Here is a 25722-nt window from a genome sequence, read left to right on the forward strand (position 1 = left end):
ATCATTAGGCTCAAATCACCAGCGGACTTTTAGTGTTTGCTCTCCCTGGGTAATTTTTTCAGGTTTTACAGATTACTCTGGCTACCCCTGTCCCCCGGGCTACTGGTGCAGTGGCACTGGTCTACCTATACTATGCCCTGCGGGTACCATGAGGCCCCTTCCAGGGGCGGCAGCTGCCAGTCAGTGTGAGCCGTGTGCGGGGGGCACCTACTGCCCAGACCCCATGTCCACAGGGCAGCCCAACATTGCTGGAATCTCCTGTAGAGCCTCGTTCCAGTGTCCCCCTGGTAGGTGATGATTTATGTCTTAGGGCCAGGAGTTTTTCCTGACCATGTGCGACTTGACTTGGGAAAACTCCAGGCCCTGGTTAAGTTTTTTTTTTTTGCTGACCAAACATCCGTACAAAGGGAAACCCCAGGCCCTAGTAAGTATGAGGGCTCAGAGTTTTTCCTGATCTAGTAGTTGTGTGTGTGCGCGTGTGTGCATGCATGTATGTTGGTTAGGTGCGGTCTCAGAGAGGCTGTGCAAGGCTGGCTCTTACTGTGGGCCCCAGACTGCAGAGCCTGACATCTGTCCTGAAGGCTACCTCTGTCCAGAGGGATCTTACACCTACAACACACCAAACCAAGTGTGAGTAGGCCTAACTCAAAACCTGATGTAATGCTTACTCCAGTTCCTAGGCACATTCATTATGGTCCTTAACATTTATGCCACGATTTACTTTGAAGATAACATTGAAAATCTGATCATTGGTCCTTCCACAGTTGCGCGTTTCCCTACTACTGTCCTGCCAACAGCTCTGCCATGCTGTCCTGTGAGGGGGGCTCCGTGCCCCTCAACACCAGTGGCCCCAGAGCCTCCCAGGACAGCAGCTGTGGGCTGTGTGAGGCAGGGACCTACCGACCTCGGCTGTCCCCCCAACCTCAGTGCCTCACCTGCCCACCCGGGTACCACTGCCCTCCAGGTGACCTGTTTGTGCTTCTTTTGGTTTGGTGTGATTGCTTCAGCAAGATTTAGCTATCCTTTCCACAATCTATCCGTCTTTCCAACCGTCTTTTATCCATTCGTTCATTCTTCCAACCTTCATTCGTTCATCCTTCCAGTTTCCACTGATCCACACATCTTTCAAAGTTTTATCTATCTACCTATACCTTCTTAGTCTCGTACGAACCATCCCCAGCTACCATGTAGGGAAACAGAATGTAAGCTTGCTTGTGAGAAGAGGGTGGTTCATACGAGACTAATACCTTCTTGCCTACTTAAATGAATCCAAGGAACCATCCTCCATCCATCATACCGTCGTCTTCCTTCCCATCCACACACCCATCCATTCTTCAAGCCTTCCTTTTTCCAAAATTTAGTCTATCTATCTATTTTTCTTTCTTCATCCATTTATCCATCATTCCATCCAACACACTTTTCATCTTTCTTGATTTCAAATGTTTCCTTAACCGTAAAGCTGATTTTATTTTCTGTCCATCAGGGACAGAGCACTACCACAGCAACCCCTGTCCCCTGGGCTACGTGTGTCCGCTGGGCTCATCCAGTCCTGTCCCTTGCCCCCCTGGTTCTTTTGGTAATCTCTCCAACGCTGAACATGTGGAGGACTGTTACCCATGTCCAACTGATACCTTCAACCATCTGGCTGCCCAGAGAGCCTGTTTCCCCTGTGGAAGTTCCTCTACTGCACCCCAAGGTCCGATCAAACAGGTGTACTACACCATAAGGCCCGGGTGTTTTTCCTGATCACATGACCCGACCAGGAACAACTCCTGACCCTTTGTGTGTTTGTGTTTGTGTGTACGAGCGCATTTTCAGGTAACATAATGAGGGCCATGTGTTTTGGACTATCGTGTCACATTACCTTGATGTTTTATAATAATCATTTTTGTGTTTAACCTTTATTATTTAACCAGGTAAGCTAGTTGAGAACAGGTTCTCATTATTATAATAATAATAATAATAATAATGGTACCACTTTATTTTAAGGTACGCATGTGAACCACTAATTTGTAGTTTATAGGTATGTATATAAGTAGCTTATAAGGCCTTATTAGGTCTTATTAGCAATATATTATGCCTTAATTAAGTGATTTGTTACTCAAACATTACAAGTCATGTAATACTGGCCAATCCGTAATAACTTAATTTTTAGCTGTAATAAAATAAATATATTTATACTTAATAAAGAGCGAGTTAAACAGGAAACCGATTCTTAGTAAGCTGTCTCAATGTGGGACTAATAAGGGCAAAGTACCTCAAAATGTTTTCCCTATTCTGAAGTGTGAGCATATTTTTACATACAGAATGATGTAAACAACTAAAGTTCCATATATATATATATATAAAATATTATATTGTGAATCGCAAAGATACACACCTCCCCATACCCTTTGGCAAAAGCATATAACGTTTGCCTGAAACTGAGGATTTGTGTAGTTTGAAGACATAATAAATGGTTTCTTACTGTATATACAGTGCCAGTCAAAAGTTTGGACACACCTACTCATTCAAGTTTTATTTTTATTTGTACTATTTTCTACAATGTAGAATAATATTAAATAACACATCTTGAATCATGTAGTAACCAAAAAAATGTTTTTCAAATTTATATTTATAAAAAAAAGAAATTGGAAATATCACATTTACATAAGTATTCAGACCCTTTACTCAGTACTTTGGTGAAGCACCTTTGGCAGCGATTACAGCATTACATTTTCTTGGGTATGACACTACAAGCTTGGCCCACCTGTATTTAGGGACTTCCTCCCATTCTTCTCTGCAGATCCTCTCAAGCTCTGTCAGGTTGGATGGGGAATGTCGCCGCACAGCCATTTTCAGGTTCTCTCCAGAGATGTTTGATTGGGTTCTAGTCCGGGTTCTAGCTGGGCCACTAAAGGACATTCAGAGACTTGTCCCGAAGCCACTCTTGCATTGGCTTGGACGTTTGCTTAGGGTTGTTGTCCTGTTGGAAGGTGAACCTTCGCCCCAGTCTGAGGTCCTGAGCGCTCTGGAGCAGGTTTTCATCAATGATCTTTGCTCCGTTCACCTTTCCCTCGGTCCTGACTAGTCTTTCATTCCCTTCCGCTGAAAAACATCCCCACAACATGATGCTGCCACCACCATACTTCACCGTAGGGATGGTGCCAGGTTTCCTCCAGACTTGGCGCTTGGCATTCAGGCCAAAGAGTTCAATCTCAGTATCATCAGATCAGAGAAATTTGTTTCTCATGGTCTGAGAGTCCTTTAGGTGCCTTTTGGCAAACTCCAAGTGGGCTGTCATGTGTCCTTTACTGAGGAGTAGCTTCCGTCTCACCACTCTATCACAAAGGCCTGATTGGTGGAGTGCTGCATAGATGGTTGACCTTTTGGATGGTTCTCTCATCTCCACAGAGGAACTCTGGAGGTCTGTCAGAGTGACCATCGGGTTCTTGGTCACCTCCCCTGACTCAGGCCCTTCTACCCCAATTGCTCAGTTTGACCAGGTAGCCAGCTCTAAGAAGAGTCTTGGTGGTTCCAAACTCCTTCCATTTACACACCAAGAGAGTCGTGAAGAGGGCACGACAAAGCCTTTTCCCCCTCAGGAAACTAAAAAGATTTGGCATGGGTCCTGAGATCCTCAAAAGGTTCTACAGCTGCAACATCGAGAGCATGACTGGTTGCATCACTGCCTGGTATGGCAATTGCTCAGCCTCTGACCGCAAGGCACTACAGAGGGTAGTGCGTACGGCCCAGTACATCACTGGGGCTAAGCTGCCTGCCATCCAGGACCTCTACATCAGGCGGTGTCAGAGGAAGGCCCTAAAAATTGTCAAAGACCCCAGCCACCCCAGTCATAGACTGTTCTCTCTACTGCCGCATGGCAAGCGGTACAGGAGTGCCAAGTCTAGGACAAAAAGGCTTCTCAACAGTTTTTACCACCAAGCCATAAGACTCCTGAACAGGTAGTCAAATGGCTACCCGGACTATTTGCATTGTGTGCCCCTCCCAACCCTCCTCCCCAACCCCTCTTTTTACGCTGCTACTGCTCTCTGTTTATCATATATGCATAGTCACTTTACTATACATTCATGTACATACTACCTCAATTGGGCCGACCAACCAGTGCTCCCGCATATTGGCTAACCGGGCTATCTGCATTGTGTGAGACTTTGGCTGCCTGTATAAATGCAGCCTAAGTATCACATCTTGACTTAAATATACCACAGGGGCCTCTTCCTGCACCTGCCTTGGGAAGAACCGTGCTTTCCAGCACTCAGACGGCTCCTGTCTGTGTCGAACCGGCTTTATTTTCTACAACAATCTGGATTTCAAGATCTCCAGCTCTGACAGTGAACTGGACTGCCAGCCTGAGGTTAGATTCAGCAATCAGCGTAGTCGGATGCATCTCTGTTTGGCTGCTCGGATACAGATGTAACCACACATGACACTTGTCATGTTTTAAAACGGTTCCTTATGAGTCCATGTTTTTATCCTGCTGCACTAATGGAGGCAATAAGAGTAGGAACCCTCTCTGTGCTGTAGGTGAACAAGCGCTGCAGTGCAGGACAGGTGCGCCTGGCTGCATCCAGAGAGTGTGTCTCACCCTCTCACCACTCCTGTAACGTCACCTGTGGACCTCAGGGAGGGAGTCTGGATGTGGAGATGGGCATGTGAGTACTCTGTCAACACAACAGTCAATGTATTATGTGCCGTTGAGTAGACACATTTATCCAAAGTAGCTTACAGTCATGCAGGCATACATGGGTGGTCCTGGGAATTGAACCCACCATTCTGGCATTGCAAGCACCAAGCTCTACCAACTGAGCTGCAGAAGACCACATGTCCAATTTGTACCATGTCCAATATTTGTATTTTACTGTTTGCTTATTCAAAACTATCTCTGGTCTATTGAATTAACTGTAATATTGTTTAATGTTACAGTTGTCCAGTGTCCTTTTATCAACCGTCCTGTGTGGCTCAGTTGGTACGAGTGTGGCGCTCGCAACACAAGGTGGTTGGTTCAGTCACCGCAAGGATCACAAATACTATGTACACTACTGTTCAGAAGTTTGGGGTCACTTAGAAATGTCCTTGTTTTTGAAAGAAAATCACATTTTTTGTCCATTAAAATAACATAAAATTGATCAGAAATACAGTGTAGACATTGTTAATGTTGTAAATGACTATTGAAGCTGGAAACGGCTGATATTTTAATGGAATATCGACAGTCGTGGCCAAAAGTTTTGAGAATGACACAAATATTAATTTCCACAAAGTTTGCTGCTTCAGTGTCTTTAGATACTTGAAAACTGAAGTATAATTACAAGCATTTCATAAGTGTCAAAGGCTTTTATTGACAATTACATGAAGTTGATGCAAAGTATCAATATTTGCAGTGTTGACCCTTCTTTTTCAAGACCTCTGCAATCCGCCCTGGCATGCTATCAATTAACTTCTGGGCCACATCCTGGCTGATGGCAGCCCATTCTTGCATAATCAATAGTTGGAATTGACCACAAGTTCCCAAAGGGATTAAGGTCTGGGGAGTTTCCTGGCCATGGAACCAAAATATCAATGTTTTGTTCCCCGAGCCACTTAGTTATCAGTTTTGCCTTATGGCAAGGTGCTCCATCATGCTGGAAAAGGCATTGTTCGTCACCAAACTGTTCCTGGATGGTTGGGAGAAGTTGCTCTCAAAGGATGTGTTGGTACTATTCTTTATTCATGGCTGTGTTCTTAGGCAAAACTGTGAGTGATCCCACTCCCTTAACTGAGAAGCAACCCCACACATAAATGGTCTCAGGATGCTTTACTGTTGGCATGACACACGACTCATGGTAGCGCCCACCTTGTCTGCTCCGGACAAGCTTTTTTACGGATAAGAGAAGTGGCTTCTTTGCTGCCCTTATTGACACCAGGTCATCCTCCAAAAGTCTTCGCCTCACTGTGTGTGCAGATGCACTCACACCTGCCTGCTGCCATTCCTAAGCAAGCTCTGTACTAGTGGTGCCCCGATCCCGCAGCTGAATCAACTTTAGGAGACGGTCCTGGCGCTTGCTGGACTTTCTTGGGCGCCCTGAAGCCTTCTTCACATCAATTGAACCACTCTCCTTGAAGTTCTTGATGATCCGATAAATGGTTGATTTAGGTGCAATCTTACTGGCAGCAATATCCTTGCCTGTGAAGACCTTTTTGCGCGAAGAAGGTAACCATGGTTGACAGAGGAAGAACAATGATTCCTAGCACCACCCTCCTTTTGAAGCTTCCAGTCTGTTATTCGAACTCAATCAGCATGACAGAGTGATCTCCAGCCTTGTCCTCGTTAACACTCACACTCGTGTTAACGAGAGAATCACAGACATGATGTCATCTGGTCTTTTTGTGGCAGGGCTGAAATGCAGTGGAAATGTTTTTTTGGGGATTCAGGTCATTTGCATGGCAAAGAGGGACTTTGCAATTAATTGAAATTCATCTGATCACTCCTCATAACATTCTGGAAATTGCCATCATACAAACTGAGGCACCACACTTAATAACTGTGTCATTCTCAAAACTTTTGGCCACGACTGTGCATAGGCATACAGAGGCAACTGCAAAACACCAGTCTCAACGTCAACAGTGAAGAGGCGACTTCTGGGATGCTGGCCTTCTAGGCAGAGTTGCAAAGAAAAAGCTATATCCCAGACTGGCCAATAAAAATGAAAGATTAAGATGGGCAAAAGAACACAGACACTGGACAGAGGAACTCTGCCTAAAACGCCAGCATCCCGGAGTCGCCTCTTCACTGTTGACGTTGAGACGTGTGTTTTGCAGGTACTATTTAATGAAGCTGCCAGTTGAGGACTTGTGAGGCATCTGTTTCTCAAACTAGACACTCTAATGTACTTGTCCTCTTGCTCAGTTGCTCAGTTGTGCACCGGGGCCTCCTTCTCCCCTTTCTATTCTGGTTATTTCTATTCAGCCAGCTTGCACTGTTCTGTGACGGTAGTAGTACACAGCGTTGTACGAGATCTTCTGTTTCTTGGCAATTTCTCACATGGAATAGCCTTCATTTCTCAGAACAAAAATAGACTGACGAGTTTCAGAAGAAAGTTCTTTGTTTCTGGCCATTTTGAGCCTGTAATCAAACCCACAAATGCTGATGCTCCAGATACTCAAATAGTCTAAAGAAGACCAGTTTTATTGCTTCTTTAATCAGGACAACAGTTTTCGGCTATGCTAACATAATTGCAAAAGGGTTTTCTAATGACTAATTAGCCTTTTAAAATTATTAACTTGGATTAGCTAACACAACGTGCCATTGGAACACAGGAGTGATGGTTGCTGGTAATGGGCCTCTGTACGCCTATGTAGATATTCCATTAAAAATCAGCCGTTGCCAGCTACAATAGTCATTTACATCATTAGCAATGTCTACACTGTATTTCTGATCAATTTGATGTTATTTTAATGGACCAAAAATGTGTTTTTCTTTCAAAAACTAGGACATTACTAAGTGACCCCAAACTTTAGAACGGTACTTACTGTAAGTCGCTTTAGACAAAAGTGTCTGTTCAGTCATGTTTTTTATAAGCAGATCTATTTTATATGAATCTATTCCATTATGTATAGTAGCCCATATACTGTAAATCCCTCCTACTTCCAACTCATCAGCTTAAAGTCTCTCTCTCCTCATCAGCTGCCACTGTGAGCGCTACGTATCAGCAGAGGAGCTGTGCAACACCTCGTGTCTGTCCAGACTGCCCCACATCTCTGCCAGGCTCTCCCCAGATGGACAGCTGCTGCTGGGGATCAAAGAGCCAGATGAAAGCCGAGTGTGGAGCAGAGTGAGCACCGCCACCACCGCATGCTTACTGTACAGCCTTATGGCCCTATCCATTTTGGATCTTTCTGAGAGGTCACACACTCTGGGGACCTGACCTCCATCACATGACTGTGCCCAAGATTGCTTCAGTAGCCTCAAAACCATATCGTATGTGCTATAGCCAACTCTGTTGTCGTTGTGATGGCATGACTTGTATGAAACATGGCAATGTTTGAAAACTAGAGTTAGCTTCAGCACATACAGTATGGACACAGAGATAGCTGCAGTGTGATCAGGGTTGGGGAGTAACGGATTACATGTAATCTGTTACATGTAAGGGATGACAAAAAATCAGTAACTGTAATCCTTTACATCAACAAACATATTGTAATCAGATTACAGATACTTTAGAAAAACGACATGATTACTTCGAGGATTCCTTTTGACACTTCTCTGTTTTCTCAATGACATTCAAATCAGCACTGAAAAAAGGCGCGAGTTTAAGTTTGTCAGAGACCACAATGATGACACACCAAATGTGCTTGATGGATCACAGGAAAGGGGCAGGAATAGGCTTTTGTAGGCTACAGTCCAAGCTATGTCTTCCAATGGTGCGACTGCTGTCGGCATCCAAAGATTATCCAACTAAAATAAACACTTGGTGGTAAGGATGAAAGCAGTGGTGTAGTCTACGGCGATACGGATATCACTTACTATTGATAGCTACATAGCGCATTGATGTGAATCACACTGCTGCTCTCTCAATTAGCTGTTTGCTCCTTACGGACTGTGGTTGTTGTGGATGGCTGTTCACAAATCTAAATGTGTATTTGTACCCAATATTGGTTGATTTCAAGAAGTTTAAGCTGCCTATCAATCGTTGTTTTTTAAACCAATCGACAGCCACTGAAAAATGGGCTCTCACAATAGCTGTGTAGTGCGGATCCCGGCCTATGGAATAAAAGTGGGGCTTTAATTGCTCAATCTAATTCATGCCGATAAAAATATAAATCCATAGGCCTAATGGATACATGCTCAAACTCGCACGCTTTTGATAGACTTAAAGGGGCAATCTGTAGTTACATCCATTGTTGGACTGAATTATATATACACTGCTCAAAAAAATAAAAGGAACACTAAAATAACACATCCTAGATCTGAATGAATGAAATATTCTTATTACATACTTTTTTCTTTACATAGTTGAATGTGCTGACAACATAATCACACAAAAATAATCAATGTAAATCAAATTTATCAACCCATGGAGGTCTGGATTTGAAGTCACACTCAAAATCAAAGTGGAAAACCACACTACAGGCTGATCCAACTTTGATGTCCTTAAAACAAGTCAAAATGAGGCTCAGTAGTGTGTGTGGCCTCCACGTGCCTGTATGACCTCCCTATAACGCCTGGGCATGCTCCTGATGAGGTGGCGGATGGTCTCCTGAGGGATCTCCTCCCAGACCTGGATTAAAGCATCGGCCAACTCCTGGACAGTCTGTGGTGCAACGGCACGTTGGTTGATGGAGTGACACATGATGTCCCAGATGTGCTCAATTGGATTCAGGTCTGGGGAACGGGTGGGCCAGTCCATAGCATCAATGCCTTCCTCTTGCAGGAACTGCTGACACACTCCAGCCACATGAGGTCGAGCATTGTCTTGCAGTAGGAGGAACCCAGGGCCAACCACACCAGCATATGGTCTCACAAGGGGTCTGAGGATCTCATCTCGGTACCTAATGGCAGTCAGGCTACCTCTGGCGAGCACATGGAGGGCTGTGCGGCCCCCCCAAAGAAATGCCACCCCACACCATGACTGACCCACCGCCAAAACGGTCATACTGGAGGATGTTGCAGGTAGCAGAACGTTCTCCACGGCGTCTCCAGACTGTCACGTCTGTCACATGTGCTCAGTGTGAACCTGCTTTCATCTGTGAAGGGCACAGGGCGCCAGTGGCGAATTTGCCAATCTTGGTGTTCTCTGGCAAATGTCAAACGTCCTGCACGGTGTTGGGCTGTAAGCACAACCCCCACCTGTGGACGTCGGACCCTCATACCACCCTCATGGAGTCTGTTTCTGACCGTTTGAGCAAACACATGCACATTTGTGGCCTGCTGGAGGTCATTTTGCAGGGCTCTGGCAGTGCTCCTCCTTGCACAAAGGCAGAGGGTAGCGGTCCTGCTGCTGGGTTGTTGCCCTCCTACGGCCTCCTCCACGTTTCCTGATGTACTGGCCTGTCCCCTGGTAACGCCTCCATGCTCTGGACACTACGCTGACAGACACAGCAAACCTTCTTGCCACAGCTCGCATTGATGTGCCATCCTAGATGAGCTGCACTACCTGAGCCACTTGTGTGGGTTGTAGACTGCCCACCTGCAGAACCACTCCTTTATTGGGAATGTCTTGCTAAATGCCTATAATTTCCACCTGTTGTCTATTCCATTTGCACAACAGCATGTGAAATGTATTGTCAATTAGTGTTGCATCCTAAGTGGACAGTTTGATTTCACAGAAGTGTGATTGACTTGGAGTTACATTGTGTTGTTTAAGTGTTCCCTTTATTTTATTGAGCAGTGTATATACATGTGTAGATATATATATTTTTTACCTTTATTTAACTAGGAAAATCAGCTAAGAACAAATTCTTATTTTCAATGACGGCCTAGGAACAGTGGGTTAACTGCCTGTTCAGGGGCAGAACAACAGATTTGTATCTTGTCAGCTCGGGGATTTGAACTTGCAACCTTCCAGTTAATAGTCCAACGCTCTAACCACTAGGCTACCCTGCCATCAAAAGTTTGGACACACCTACTCATTCAAGGGTTTTTCTTGATTTTTACTATTGTCTACATTGTAGAAACAAAACTATGAAATAACACATATGGAATCATGTAGTAACCAAAAAAGAGTTATACAAATTTTTCAAAGTAGCCACCCTTTGCCTTGAAGACAGCTTTGCACACTCTTGACATTCTCTCAACCAGCTTAATGAGGAATGCTTTTCCAGCAGTCTTTCCAACAGTCTTTTCCAACAGTCTATGCCAAGCACTTGTTGGCTGCTTTCCTTCACTCTGCGGTCCAATTCATCCCAAACCATCTCAATTGGGTTGAGGTCGGGTGATTGTGGAGGCCAGGTCATCTGATGCAGCACTCCATCACTCTCTTTCTTGGTCAAATAGCCCTTACACAGCCTGAAGGTGTGTTGGGTCATTTTCCTGGTGAAAAACAAATGATAGTCCCACTAAGCACAAACCATATGGGATGGCGTATCGCTGCAGAATGCTGTTGTAGCCATGCTGGTGAAGTGTGCCTTGAATTTTTTTTTAAATCCACGACAGTGTCACCAGCAAAGCACCCCCACACCATCACACCTCCTCCATGCTTCTTGGTGGGAACCACACATGCAGAGATCATCCCTTCACCTACTCTGCGTCTCACAAAGACACGGCCGGTTAGAACCAATAATCTCAAATTTGTACTCATCAGACCAAAGGACAGATTCCACCGGTCTGATGTCCATTGCTCGTGTTTCTTGGCCCAAGCAAGTCTCTTCTTATTGTTGTCCTTTAGTAGTGGTTTCTTTGCAGCAATTCAACCATGAAGACCTGATTCACACAGTGTCCTCTGAACAGTTAATGTTGAGATGTGTCTGTTACTTTAACTTTGTGAAGCATTTATTAGGGCTGCAATTTCTGAAGCTGGTAACGCTAATAGACTTCTCCTCTGCAGCAGAGGTAACTCTGGGTCTTCCTTTCCTGTGGCCGTCCTCATGAGAGTTAGTTTCATCATAGCGCTTGGTGGTTTTTGCGACTGCACTTCAAAGTTTTTGACATTTTTCAGATTGACTGACCTTTATTTCTTAAAGTCATGATGGACTTTTGTTTCTCTTTGCTTATTTGAGCTGTTCTTGCCATAATATGTGCATGGTCTTTTACCAAATAGGGCTATCTTCTTTATACCACCCCTACCTTGTCACAACAAAATTGATTTTCTGAAACGCATTAAGGAGGAAAGAAATTCCACAAATTAACTTTTAACAAGGCATACCTGTTAATTGAAATGCATTTCAGGTGACTACCTCATGAAGCTGGTAGAGAGAATGCCAAGAGTTTGCAAAGCTGCAGCTGTCATCAAGGCAAAGTGTGGCTACTTTGAAGAATCTAAAATCTAAAGTATATTTTGATTTGTTTAACACTTTTTTGGTTACTACATGATTCCGTATGTGTTATTTCATAGTTTTAATGTCTTCACTATTATTATACAGTACAATGTAGAAAATAGTAAAAAATATAGAAAAACCCTTGAATGAGTAGGTGTGTCCAAACTTTTGACTGGTACTGTATATATATATCCATTGATTCTTGAAGAATATAACTTATAAATGCCTCATGAACTTAGTTCAACTATCACAGTCCATGAGAACCCAACATATAACCGTGTTTTACTCCAATGTTTGTCAACATTGTAAATGTAAACAAACATTGTATAGCCTCATAATGTGGTTAAAACAATAGTTTTGATATCATGGATATCCTTGCATCCATAACTCTGTCTATTAATCTGAGAGTGGTTACATTTCTCCAGGCCCATCTCTCAGCTTTTTACCAAAACGGAGTTGGGACAACTGTTTTTTTGTTATTATTTCATCTGTGGATTTGCCATTTCAACAGTTGCATATGATCAAGAGATCAAAGTGTCACCAACAAAAAGGTAAACAGTCGGCCTATAGCAAATGCAGCATATGGCATTCATTTTTCACATGTAAATAGCACTTTTCAGTAGTGCTCAAAGCTCAAAGCAATCATTTTTCAACTCTAATCAATGAGCCCAATCAGTCCTCCATGACAACAACATCATAAACAACAGAGTAGGGCTGGCGAACAAGTCCTTCGTTTTGGGGTTACACTCAGGTAAAACAATTTGGCTAATCTATACTTCTACATTTCCAAGTACTATTCTTGAAGATCAAGGGGTATAACATTTATTGGAATGACTGTAATTCTGATAGAATACATTTTTTTAAATGTAAAGATGTAATTTAATCGTATTATTATATGTAGTAGAAAGCGATGGGTTAGAAGAAGCCTACGTAACCAACCCATAAAGTAAAATGTAACATCCTTACAGTGGGGCAAAAAAGTATTTAGTCAGCCACCAATTGTGCAAGTTCTCCCACTTAAGAAGATGAGAGAGGCTTGTAATTTTCATCATAGGTACACTTCAACTATGACTGACAAAATGAGAGAAAAAATCCAGAAAATCACATTGTAGGAATTTTAATTAATTTATTTGCAAATTATGGTGGAAAATAAGTATTTGGTCACCTACAAACAAGCAATATTTCTGGCTCTCACAGACCTGTAACTTCTTATTTTAGAGGCTCCTCTGTCCTCCACTCGTTACCTGTATTAATGGCACCTGTTTGAACTTGTTATCAGTATAAAAAGACACCTGTCCACAGGCTCAAACAGTCACACTCCAAACTCCACTTTGGCCAAGACCAAAGAGCTGTCAAAGGACACCAAAAACAAAATTGTAGACCTGCACCAGGCTGGGAAGACTGAATCTGCAATAGGTAAGCAGCTTGGTTTGAAGAAATCAACTGTGGGAGCAATTATTAGGAAATGGAAGACATACAAGACCAGTGATAATCTCCGTCAATCTGGGGCTCCACGCAAGATCTCACCCCGTGGGGTCAAAATGATCACAAGAACGGTGAGCAAAAATCTCAGAACCACACGGGGGGACATCGTGAATGACCTGCAGAGAGCTGGGACCAAAGTAACAAAGCCTACCATCAGTAACACACTACGCCGCCAGGGACTCAAATCCTGCAGTACCAGACGTGTCCCCCTGCTTAAGCCAGTACATGTCCAGGCCCATCTGAAGTTTGCTCGAGAGCATTTGGATGATCCAGAAGAAGATTGGGAGAATGTCATATGGTCAATTGAAACCAAAATATAACTTTTTGATAAAAGGACAAAGAATGCTGAGTTGCATCCAAGGAACACCATATCTACTATGAAGCATGGGGGTGGAAACATCATGCTTCGGGGCTGTTTTTCTGCAAAGGGACCAGGACGACTGATCCGTGTAAAGGAAAGAATGAATGGGGCCATGTATCGTAAGATTTTGAGTGAAAACCTCCTTCCATCAGCAAGAGTATTGAAGATGAAACGTGGCTGGGTCTTTCAGCATGACAATGATCCCAAACACACCGCCCGGGCAACGAAGGAGTGGCTTCGTAAGAAGCATTTCAAGGTCCTGGAGTAGCCTAGCCAGTCTCCAGATCTCAACCCCATAGAAAATCTTTGGAGGGAGTTGAAAGTCTGTGTTGCCCAGCAACAGCCCCAAAACATCACTGCTCTAGAGGAGATCTGCATGGAGGAATTGGCCAAAATACCAGCAACAGTGTGTGAAAACCCTGTGAAGACTTACAGAAAACGTTTGACCTCTGTCATTGCCAACAAGGGTATATAACAAAGTATTGAGATAAACTTTTGTTATTGACCAAATACTTATTTTCCACCAAAATTTACAAATAAATTCATAAAAAATCCTACAATGTGATTTTTCTGGATTTGTTTTCCTAATTTTGTCTGTCATAGTTGAAGTGTACCTATGATGAATATTACAGGCCTCTCATCTTTTTAAGTGGGAGAACTTGCACAATTGGTGGCTGACTAAATACTTTTTTGCCCCACTGTACATGGCCAGCAATCTAAACTTTAACATTGATTTATCCTGCAATAGATGTTGTTCAATTGGTAACATACATTTTTGTAATCTTCTAATGCCTCTTAAGGGGTAAATCATCTTAAAGTTACTGAATGTAATCAGATTACGTTACTGAGTTTGGGTAATCCCCAAAATTTACATTACTGATTACAATTTTGGACAGGTAACTAGTAACGGATTACATTAGAAAGTAACCTACCCAACCCTGTGTTTGACGACTTGACTCTTAAAGCTGTTGTATCCATGGGATAGCCTTGTGGTGAAGAAACATGGTATGGATCAGAGTTGGGGTCAATTCCTTTTTAATTCAGTCACTTCAGGAAGTAGACTGAATTTCCAATTCCTAATGTTTCCTCATAGGAGAGCATTTGGGGAAAATTGGAATGGGAAATTGAATTTCAGTTTACGTACTACATTGACATGGAATTGACCACAATGCTGGTATGGATTTATATGTATTATTTACACGGTAATATAGCAGACAAATACAATCATTCATTATTATCCATTTACTCCAATTATCATTAGATCCTTAATGATATGTATCCTTTCTTTCCTGTAGAAAATGATGGATGTTTTGGGACCAGATGTCCACGTGAAGAACATTGGAAACATCCACTTTGTTCAATTTGATTCTGAAGGTGTATTTGGTTGGATTCTGATGGACCGAAATGTTATTGAAATGACCCTGACAGGTAATTGGGTTTGATTGAAAAAAGTCTGTTTCTGTTATATCTAGAAAGAAAATCGGCGCAAAGTACCCCTATCTATTGGAAATACAGCTACCAATTACGGTTAAAATGTACTCTAAGCCATTTCTTAAAGGAAAGCTGTATATTTTCAATAGTTCATTATTTGCCTGCAGCAGAGCCAATCGAATTTATTGGCATGCGATCAAGGAAGAGGAGGGATCTAGAATCCAAGGCAGAACTTCTACACTCCGATGTCCTCCCTCGTATCCCCAACCCCATAGCATGCCTCTCCTCCAATGACATGCTCATCTTCCAGCTCACCATCAACTACAATGGTATGTCATTCTTTCAACCTGCATTTCAAACATTCCCTTGGGCTCTAACTTAAAGGGGTAGTTCACTTGTTTGAAGTTCTTGCTTATTTCTTTAGTAGTCTAATCTGTTTTTGTGTTTGTTTGCTGGGTGTTTAGCGAAGTCCTGGCTAGCATTTTTGTAGCATGTAAGAATGCTAGTGGAAACGGATTGTATCATCTTGAGGTAAACTTCATAAAATGAACTATCCCTTCAACTATTCTGTTTTGCGACATTCCTATTTTATTACAATTAATTTTCAAACCAGACCGTCACCTCAGCCACTTCCCAGTGTATCAGAAAGACCATCTCTTCAATAGCAACCCGAGCTGGGACTTTGGGGCCTTCCGGCGGCTAGAGCGACTCATGAAGCAGACTCAGTTCAACTCTACCAGGTATGAAGGTACCTTATGGCCTTTAGTCTTCAGTTAGGTCATATTAGATTCACATTAGCAATGTAAAGCATTTGTTCTCTGATTGTGGCTGTGCCCGAAATGGCACCCTATTCCCTATATAGCCCAAAGTAGTGCACTGTATAGGGAATACATAGGGAATCAGATTTTCTTAATGACTCTTCTTTTACCATATGTATGCCCACATGTTCTCTGAGACAGGGAAGTATGTGAATGGGCTCTGGGCAAAAATAGTGCACTATATACAATCTTAGAAAAAAAAGTGCTATCTAGAACCTTGAAATGTTCTTCGGCTGTCCTCATAGGAGAGCCATTTGAAGAACCCATTTTGGTTCCAGGTAGAACCCCTTTGGTTCCATGTAGAACAATTTTGGGTTCAATGTAGAACCCTTTCCACAGAGGGTTCTACCTGAAACCAAAATGGTTTCTTCAATGGCGTGCTTTTGAGATTTGTCTCCTCTTTTCCCATTAGATTTGCACACGTGTTCTCGGAGACGGGGAAGTATGTGTTCCTGGACAACGCCATTCCAGAGTGGAGTCTAGTGGTGGTGGTCAGTGAGAGAGGGACAGAGTGTGACCCCACTGCAGCCGTTTTCCAGCCCATGACCCCCGCCCAACTGGTCAAGCACGGGGTCATCAAACAACACCGGCTCAACCTGCTGCCTGACTGGGGCGCCATCGTAGGTGAGGTACACTCTGTGTGCATTTCAAATGGCACTCTTTTCCCTATTTATGGTGCATTTCCTATATGTTAAACATCTTCTCACAAAGCAACTGTTTTGATTATTCAGAGGTTGTAGACACGTCTCTTTTCACATCTCTTTTAATCACCCTGCTTGATGAAAACACAATTCTCAAAATATCACTAGTGCTTAAAACCCAAAAGGCTGGAGTGACATCTATGGAAAAACACCGTTAGTGCACTGCTTTTGACCAGGGCCCACAGGGCTCTGGTCAAAAGTAGTGCACTCAATAGGGTATAGGGTGCCATTTGGGATTCAGCCACTGACCGTTCACATCTGAAGTGATATGTAATCAATAGCAACACATAAAGAGAAGAGAAATCAAGGCACAGCCCCATAGTAGAGAATCATAGACTGATTCCTTGGTGGGAATTGATTTTTAACGTGCATTATCACCCTCCTGTTTTTCTTTGAATTGATTGGTTAACAATTTATTTTCCCCACTGTGTTTAAATTCTGTGTTCCGCTTCTCCATGCCATTGATAACCAGTTCATACGCAGTTTGTCATGCAGCAAGAGAGAGCTAGTGTAGGTACTGCTGAGCAGAGAAAAAGAGAGGGAGTACAGGCTGCTTTGATTCTGTGGAAAGATACCAACGGTATCAAATAGATGGTCAATGGTTGAAAGGGTCTGAATAGACTTAAGAACAAGTTAATTGGAGCCTTGTCTCTTCAAACCAGTAAACCTGAACGACAGTAACAAAAAAAGTACTATAGAGCAGGGTTTCCCAATTTCGGTCCCGGGGGCCCCTCTTGGGTGCACGTTTTGGTTTTTGCCCCCCAGAACTACACAGCTGATTAAAATAACCAACTCATCAGCAATCGTTAATTATTTGAATCAGCTGTGTAGTGGTGGGTCAAAAAACCAAACGTGGACCAAGTTTGGGAAACACTGCTATAGAGCACAACTGGTTGCCATTCTCTGTCATATGGCATGACACACTTTACACTACATATTGTAGCCATGTGTATGTCAGTTCCTCCACGGGAATATACAGTTAATTGAATTGAATTTGAATTTAGGATCTTTTTACCTCAAACATGCACAAGAAAGAGAATTTCGTTGCCGACCATCTCAGATTGTTCCAATTTGGGTGCAATCAAATAGCTTAATTTCTCAGAGATCAAATTATATTTCAACAAAAAAGTGTTGCAGGAATGTTTATATTGTCTTTTTTTTAAACTACAGAAACCTTTAGAACAACCTGATATAGTGGGTGTCATGGCTTGCTGAATTGACGTGGATGGAATGACTCATGAATCTCCTCACTGTAGCTGTCCTGAGTCTCCTGCTTGTGCTGATCCTGGTGCTCACCACCATAGCTCTGGTTCTAAAGTCCAGTCGGGCCAAGCTGGTGTGCCAGGGCAAACTGAGGCCTAAGTGGCGGAGCCTGGGAGAGCCCATCCCTCCAGTGGAATACGTCTACAGTGGAGAAAGGTCAGCCAGACGCAACCAAACGATCAATACTAGTTTATTCTATTAGCTTTTATTAGCTTGGCTAATAGCTTTCAGGGAGTGGGCCAGCCATTTATCTGACATCTGATCTTACCACAGTTAGGATTGAGAGTTGGTAGATAGCAGGGAATGGCTCTACTAACAGCTCTCTGGTAAGAATTCAATCATGGCAGATAATAGGTTCTCTGAATTGTATTTTCAGAGGTGTATTTGATTTGCACTGCAGCATGTCCCTTACAAATCAGCAGTCCTGTGGCATGACCCATTCAATTCTGATGGTGAGCATGGCTGAGAAGTCTTTGGGTGCGTCATGCAACAGGACTGTTGTTTTTACAAATCAGGTCAACTCCATCCATCCGACCGGGGACACCTTGCTGTGCAAGTGAAACTCTGCTCTGAAAACCTCCTTCCGAAAAAACATCTACAATGATTGACTTCTCTCTTTTGTTTGTGTCTCAGCCTGAATGGCCAGGGGGTGCTGGGCTGCAGGGGAGTCGGAGAGGGGGCTGAGGCTGAGGCTGAGGAGCCTGCAGTCTGCCATGGAGGAGGTGACTAACTCAGATTACTCACTGCATTGATGATGATAGGTTCATAGTCATGATGGGTTAATGCCCATCTGCACCGCAATTTCAAAACCACCCATGGTACATATACGGTCACGTACAAGGTTATTTACCCCCACTAGATGAATAGTTGAAGGTTTTGATTGTACTCAGTCACTGAAATACCATGGGTAAAGGGGTGGGAGAGAACCTAGTGGTTAGAGCATTGGTTTGCTGGATCAAATCCCTGAGCTGACAAGGTAGAAATCTGTCGTTCTGCCCCTGAGCAAGGCAATTAACCCGCTGTTCCCCGGGTGCCAAAGGCGTGGATGTCGATTAAGGCAGCCCCCCCCCGCACCTCTCTGATTCAGAGGTGTTGGGTTAAATGCGGAAGACACTTTTGAGTTGTACAACTGACTAGGTAACCCCCTTTTCCTGATGGTTTCAGGAGTATTTTGCTCTGCCATTTCCATTTTGGATCGTTTATCCATTTTACACCCAAAATCCAACTCAAGGATGACAACAGTGCTAAACCACGATAATGTACTAGCGAGGCTATTTCCCTCTAGATCAATGAAATGTTCAGTAGTCTCGCATTGGAATTTCTAGTTACTATGATTCTCCACAAATGCTACCCAAGGATACATGACTGGGAAGTTTGATCTGGAGCAATTCAACGTGAAAACTCTCTACGACAAGCTGGAGGATCAGAACCTGCATTTGGCGTCCCAGCTGGCCAGGCACCGCAAGGACACCCAGGAGTTCTACCGGAATATCTGTCAACAAACAGATGCCCTGAGGGTAGGAAAAATATGGCACAATAGGACAGGGGAACGTAGCAGACCTGCGTTCAACCACTATTTGAAATCTTTCAAACACTCTAGCCTGCCTGAAGGGCCAGGTTGGGCAAGGTTAGCACTTTTGGGACTTCTCTATTGGTTCCATTGCAACAGCCATGGTCAATTAAACACAGATGAAGTGTTTGAAATCATTTCAAGTAGTATTTCAACCCAGGTCCCCCGAGAATCTGTGAAGTGACGGAACATAAACATACATTAGACATATCGGTCCTTTGAACGGCGTGACGAGTGGTTTTATGTTGTACTAGGATGTTCTGGAGAACATGGAACCCAAAAAGTTGAGTCTGTTGAAAGAGCTATTGGAACGCGATGCCTTGCAGAATGAATCATACACCAACACGGATGCAGACGGGGATGGACATATCCAATCGACAAAAGGTAAGGCTTAATGGTGTCAATCAGTGGCCAATAACACATTTATTAACTGCTCTACTGTGAAATCATCTGCCGACAGAGATAACGTCTCAGAGATAATGTAACGTATTGCTTTGCTATACTATGACCAGTATTTGATCCAACACAGATTTGAGACCAGCTCACAGCGATAGGCCTTTAAAGGCAAATTTCCCTTGACGTTTGCAGAAATAACTTTCTACTGTAAACTTTGTGGATGTCGGCTCAAGGCAACTGCAGTGCACAGGTCTTTTTTCTGCGTTTATCTGAATCCCAACCTTTGACCTGTCATCAGATCCGTCAGTGGTGCTGATGGGAGCTGTAGTCAGAGCTTTGGAGGCAGTCCTGTACAGACTTAGTGGCGAGAGCTGGCAGCAGCATGACATGACCGCAGCACACTGCCACACAGACACCAGGGAGTGTGAACTGCACACAGGCTACACACAGGTAAATGGCTATCACATCCAAAGATTATATATATATATTCACTTGGTCGCCAGTTTATTAGGTACACCACCCAGTTCATGTGGCCATGGCTTCCTATATAAAATAGGTAGGCAGGCATTCAGACATTCAGTTACTGTTCGATTGAACGTTAGAATGGTCAACACGAGTGACCTAAGCAACTTTGAGTGTGGTATGATCGTCGGTGCCAGGTGCGCCGGTCCCAGTATCTCAGAAACGGCCGGTCTCCTGGGTTTTTCACCCATGAGTGTCTAGGGTTTACAGAGAATGGTGCGACAAACAAAAAACATTCAGTCAGCGTCAGTCCTGTGGGCTAAAACAGTTCGTTGATGAGAGGTCGAAGGAGAATGGCAGGAATCGTGCAAGCTATTAGGCGGGCAACAAACAGGCAAATAACGGTACAACAGTGGTGTGAAGAACGACATTTCGGAACGCATAACTCGTGGGTCCTTGTCACGGATGGGTTATTGCAGCAGAAGACCACACCGGGTTCCACTCCTGTCAGCTAAAAACAAGAAGAAGCGTCTCCAGTGGGCACACGATCACCAACACTGGACAATTGAGGAGTGGAAAAACATTGCCTGGTCTGACAAATCCCGGTTCCTGTTGCATCATGCTGACGGCGGAGTCAGGATTTGGCGTAAGTAGCATGAGTCCATGGCCCCATCCTGCCTGGTGTCAACGGCAGTGGTGTAATGTTGCGGGGAATGTTTTCCTGGCACAAGTAAGGTCCCTTGACACCAGTTGAGCAATGTTTACATGCCCAAAGAATTCAGGGTGTTCTGGAGGGAAAGGGGGTACGACCCAGTACTAATTGGGGGTACCTAATAAACTGGCCACTGAGTGTAGCTCCTAAGGCTTAGTATCAGACAAGCACCCCATTGTAATGTAATAATGATAAATGGCATTTAGCAGACACTTTTATCCAAAGCGTGGATGCATTTTTAGCGTATGGGTGGTTCGGGGAATCGAACCACGTATCCTGTCAATGCAGGCGCCATGCTTTACCAACTGAGCTACAGAGGACCACCACCATTCACCAGCATACCTGTGGATGTAAATACGGGTATGCTGGTGAATGGTGGTGGTCCTCTGTAGCTTTGTCTTTGACAATCTAAAGGAATATGGGATATGGATATTGTGAATACTAGACCTAGATTATTTCTAACTCTTCGACTAATAACTCATCATATTATTTCGGTTTTTAGTTTTCCTCAGCCAACATGACCAAACCTACATCAGGCCATGAGACAGGACCACCACCTCATGATCTAGGTAGGATATAGACACGGTTCAAATCGTTCCCCTCATGTACACCTGTCGTCTTATTCACCAGCTGTGAGTATATTTCCACACAACTTCTTACATGAATGATTAGAAGAGCCAGGCATATTGCGAGAATATGTTACCTCAGTCCACTGTAAATTCAGTAGATAGTGTTAAGTTATGAAGTGAGGAGACACGGGCACCGTAGTCGGGTCACATCTAGGAACAGTGGTTTTGTTTATTCAACCTAAATTACTTTAATGCTTTTCAACACAGTATTTTTTTAAACTCGGTCAACTTGCAGTGATGAAGTGGAACGTGCGACTACTCCCACACATACAGGACTTTGCAGTGTTGTGTATTAACTTATCTTCTGCTCTTCTGTACTAGTACACCTACAGAGCACAGCCCCCTGTCTGAGTGAGCAGGACCTGTCCAAACTAGTGGCCATGACCCCTCTGTCCAGGACCCTGCAGGAGATACAGGAGTCCCTCCAGAACCTATCAGGTGTAGACAGAGGTTAGGGACAGCTTGAACATCTCTAATGCTCCATGTTTCTCTTCTCCCGAGAGAAGAGATAATCCTCTGTAACTGTTGATTGAAATGTTGGAGATAACAACTGGGACTCGAGACGGATTAGAGTCCAAGGCAATATTGACTAGAGTGCCCATCATGGGCTATGGTCAATTGTACTGTAGATCAATTAATGCCGCATGTTGCTTTTATTCACAGTATACAGTACAAGTCTAAGTTTTGGACACACCTACTCATTCAAGAGTTTTTCTTTATTTTTTTTCTATATTCTATATTGTAGAATATCAGTGAAAACATACAATGAAGTAACACATATGGAATCATGTAGTAACTAAAAAAGTGTTAAACAAATCAAGATTCTTCATAGTAGCCACCTTTTGCCTTGATGACAGCTTTGCACACTCTCTCAACCAGCTTCATGAGGTAGTCACCTGGAATGCATTTCAATTAACAGGTATGCCTTGTTAAAAGTTAATTTGTGAATGTCTTTGGTCCAATTTGGTCCAATCAGTTGTGTTGTGACAAGGTAGGGTTGGTATACAGAACATAGCCTTATTTGGTAAAAGACCAAGTCCATATTATGGCAAGAACAGCTCAAATAAGCAAAGAGAAACGACAGTCCATCACTTTAAGACATGATGGTCAGTCAATCTGGAAAACTTAAAGAACTTTGAAAGTTTCTTCAAGTGCAGTTGCAAAAGCCATCAAGCGCTATGATGAAACTGACTCTCATGAGGTCCGTCACAGGAAAGGAAGACCCAGAGTTACCTCTGCTACAAGATAAGGATAAGTTCATTAGAGTTACCAGCATCGGAAATTGCAGCCCAAATAAATGCTTCACAAAATACAAGTAACAGACACATCTCAACATGAACTTTTCAGAAGAGACTGTGTGAATCATGCTTTTGTCGTTGAATTGCTACAAAGAAGCCACTACTAAAGGACAACAATAATAAGAAGAGACTTGCTTGGGCCAAAAAACACGAGCAATTGATATTAGAGAGGTGGAAATCTTTCCTTTGGTCTGATGAGTCAAAATTGTCAAAATTGTGATTTATGGTTTCAACCGCAGTGTCAATTGGTACTGTATATCTGCTTAGCTGACTAGTACAGTACACTAATGATGTCCTCTGACGTTACAGTTTGTATTCCAGCCAGGACTGACAAAACCACAGAGGACCCAGCAGTGCACCTGGTTCCCGTTGCCCTGGACAACCTCTCCCCACAGCACTTTGCCATCTTCCTGTTTGGCTGTCATGTTGTGAAACTGCTTTGCAACACCCAAATCTTCCCCCCTGTCTTGTTGCTTCTGTCCAAAACGGTTCCTGTCTCAGCTTACGAGGGCCTGGTGTCACACTGCAGTGGGGACTTTCATTTTGACACAACCAACCAGATTCTGTATCTCCGTGAGGCAAAGCTTGAGAGTGTGGGACAGTTTATTGCCACTCTCCTACAGTCTATGGCCTATATTGCTTCAGGTAAATAGATAATAATGTTGTGAAGTATGGTCACATTTTAAGCGGTATGAATTTTTACTTGTGGATTTTTGTTGTACTATTTTGTTGTTGATGTTCTCCCACAGTAGGTTTATCATGTCCGTTTAATGTCCCGTATTAGGTTCCAAGCCTGATAGCTTCATGCAAGTCCTCCATCATGCCATCTCTGCTTTGAGCCTTCAGTTGTTCAACGCCTCTTTCAGATATGATGCAAACAAGGTAAGAAGCCATTGGAAGTTTCTGGAACCCATTGATTCACAGGTAAATACACTGCACTGTTGAGTGCAAGCAAGCAGACTTGTGCCTTACTTTTACAGGCAAAGAGGGACACCTCACTGACCTCAGACCAGTCTCCTGGGAAGTTAGTAGAGGACTTTCTCAATGTCCGTGTCTCCACTGATAGCCAGTTCACAGAGCACCTCTTGTCGGACAGGTTTGTGTTGCACTTTTGACAATGACTTTCATGAAAACATTTACGAAATGTTTACAGTCCTTTTACCATTTTATTTTAGACTCCAACGATATAAGTATTTCAATGTGGAGCAAATCATGCGGGATCTTAAACAGTTTCCAGCAGAGGACACTGAAAAGGGTAACCTGTTTTTATCATGTTTGGTCTATATCATATGCATGTACTATGAAAACAGTATGAATGTGTTGTTCTGTATTGAACTATATAGAAATATATTTAGGCACGTATTGTATACTGTCCTCAATCTATTTTTCAGGACCTCCACAACAATGTTTAAGAACACCCGTCCAAGTAAGTTATGCTGTCCGTTCCACCATCTTTTCCTACAGTGAATTTCCACATTGAGCCATTGTACTGTACATATTGCTTAACTTACTTCACAATCCCCGCAGGAGGATTACTGAGTTGATGGTTGTCTGACCCTTTGCTCTGTTGAAGGCTCACTGTTTGGAGAAGGAGATGGACCATCTGAATGAGGTTTTCCTGCAGCTCAGCGTTCAACTCCAGGAGAGAACCCAGGTGAAGACGTGGCTGAAGCAGAGACGGCAGAGCTTTGACCAAACCTTCAAATGTTTCTGGTTTGCATCATAGGCCTTTATTGAATTGAACATTTGAAATTCTAATGCTGTGGTGACTCTCTCTCTATCTCTCCCTCCGTCCCTTCCAGGGCGCAACAACCGAGAAGGCCCTGAGTCGTAATGGAACAATGATGTTAGAGCTGAAGAGACGGTATGTATCCCAGAGGCTCGACGAGCTGCAAATCATATTAAATGGGATGAGCCGGCGCCAGCTAGACGGCCACAGTCCAGAGGAAGAGGAGCAGACCCGAGATCACCCACACCCAGAGCCAGACAACTATAGATCAGACGGTCAGGAGGAACACGATCATTCTCCAGACCAGCAGGACCTAGACAGCAGGGTACCAAAGAACCATAAACTAGAAAATAACCAGAGCCCGTACAATCAGGAAGTAGAAATCCAGGGACCAAGCAGTCAGATGACAAGCATGGGTAAAACAGGCTTCGGAGAACTAGATGTATGGGAATAAGCCAGTTAGAAGCATGTGAAAATGGGATACTACTGAAGTGTGTGGTTTTGGTGTGATCTGTCTCATGATTTTGTAGATTATGTGTACAGTTTAGTGTATGGTGTGAATAACAGACGTATAATAGGTTCATCACATGTGATTTAATCAAACGGATCATTTTCGTTGGAGTGATATTTATTAAAGATATGAATTATGCTTGTGCATCGCTTTTATCACAATGTCACCAGGTAGAAATACTTTCCAGGTCATCACGCTCCATGTCTTTCAGGCTTCAGCCACCATTGTCAAATCAAAACATCACCGTTTCATTGGATGACCAGTCGGCTCTGGTGCCTGCCTCTCTTTGTTTCAACCCAACATCTTTGTACGAAGTGACCCAGAACCTTTCGGGAGTATTTATGAATATTTTACGACACAATATTCTTTCTTCCATTTGTGCTCATTTCCCTCTCTCTCCAAGCAGC

General features: G+C 43.4%; 1 protein-coding gene across 1 annotated transcript in view; it reads left to right on the forward strand.

Moving 5' to 3' along the window:
* The window catches only part of si:ch211-286b4.4, a 34823-nt gene extending 9370 nt beyond the window's left edge, over nucleotides 1–25453 (forward strand). The window contains exons 11-35 of the mRNA XM_046293483.1: nucleotides 63–287; nucleotides 504–630; nucleotides 765–964; nucleotides 1484–1696; nucleotides 4209–4354; nucleotides 4525–4652; nucleotides 7661–7808; nucleotides 15091–15223; nucleotides 15394–15555; nucleotides 15840–15966; nucleotides 16457–16668; nucleotides 18002–18164; nucleotides 18642–18730; nucleotides 19365–19525; nucleotides 19833–19962; nucleotides 20273–20424; nucleotides 21651–21717; nucleotides 22099–22227; nucleotides 23385–23720; nucleotides 23860–23957; nucleotides 24056–24171; nucleotides 24251–24330; nucleotides 24467–24501; nucleotides 24649–24729; nucleotides 24878–25453. Coding sequence (XP_046149439.1) covers nucleotides 63–287; nucleotides 504–630; nucleotides 765–964; nucleotides 1484–1696; nucleotides 4209–4354; nucleotides 4525–4652; nucleotides 7661–7808; nucleotides 15091–15223; nucleotides 15394–15555; nucleotides 15840–15966; nucleotides 16457–16668; nucleotides 18002–18164; nucleotides 18642–18730; nucleotides 19365–19525; nucleotides 19833–19962; nucleotides 20273–20424; nucleotides 21651–21717; nucleotides 22099–22227; nucleotides 23385–23720; nucleotides 23860–23957; nucleotides 24056–24171; nucleotides 24251–24330; nucleotides 24467–24501; nucleotides 24649–24729; nucleotides 24878–25258 — 3839 coding nt within the window. The 3' untranslated portion in view covers nucleotides 25259–25453. The remainder of the gene's footprint in view (nucleotides 1–62; nucleotides 288–503; nucleotides 631–764; nucleotides 965–1483; nucleotides 1697–4208; nucleotides 4355–4524; nucleotides 4653–7660; nucleotides 7809–15090; nucleotides 15224–15393; nucleotides 15556–15839; nucleotides 15967–16456; nucleotides 16669–18001; nucleotides 18165–18641; nucleotides 18731–19364; nucleotides 19526–19832; nucleotides 19963–20272; nucleotides 20425–21650; nucleotides 21718–22098; nucleotides 22228–23384; nucleotides 23721–23859; nucleotides 23958–24055; nucleotides 24172–24250; nucleotides 24331–24466; nucleotides 24502–24648; nucleotides 24730–24877) is intronic.
* The last annotated feature ends 269 nt before the right edge of the window (nucleotides 25454–25722 follow it).

This window comes from Oncorhynchus gorbuscha, linkage group LG13 (genome assembly GCF_021184085.1).
Source record: "Oncorhynchus gorbuscha isolate QuinsamMale2020 ecotype Even-year linkage group LG13, OgorEven_v1.0, whole genome shotgun sequence".
NCBI lineage: Eukaryota > Metazoa > Chordata > Actinopteri > Salmoniformes > Salmonidae > Oncorhynchus > Oncorhynchus gorbuscha.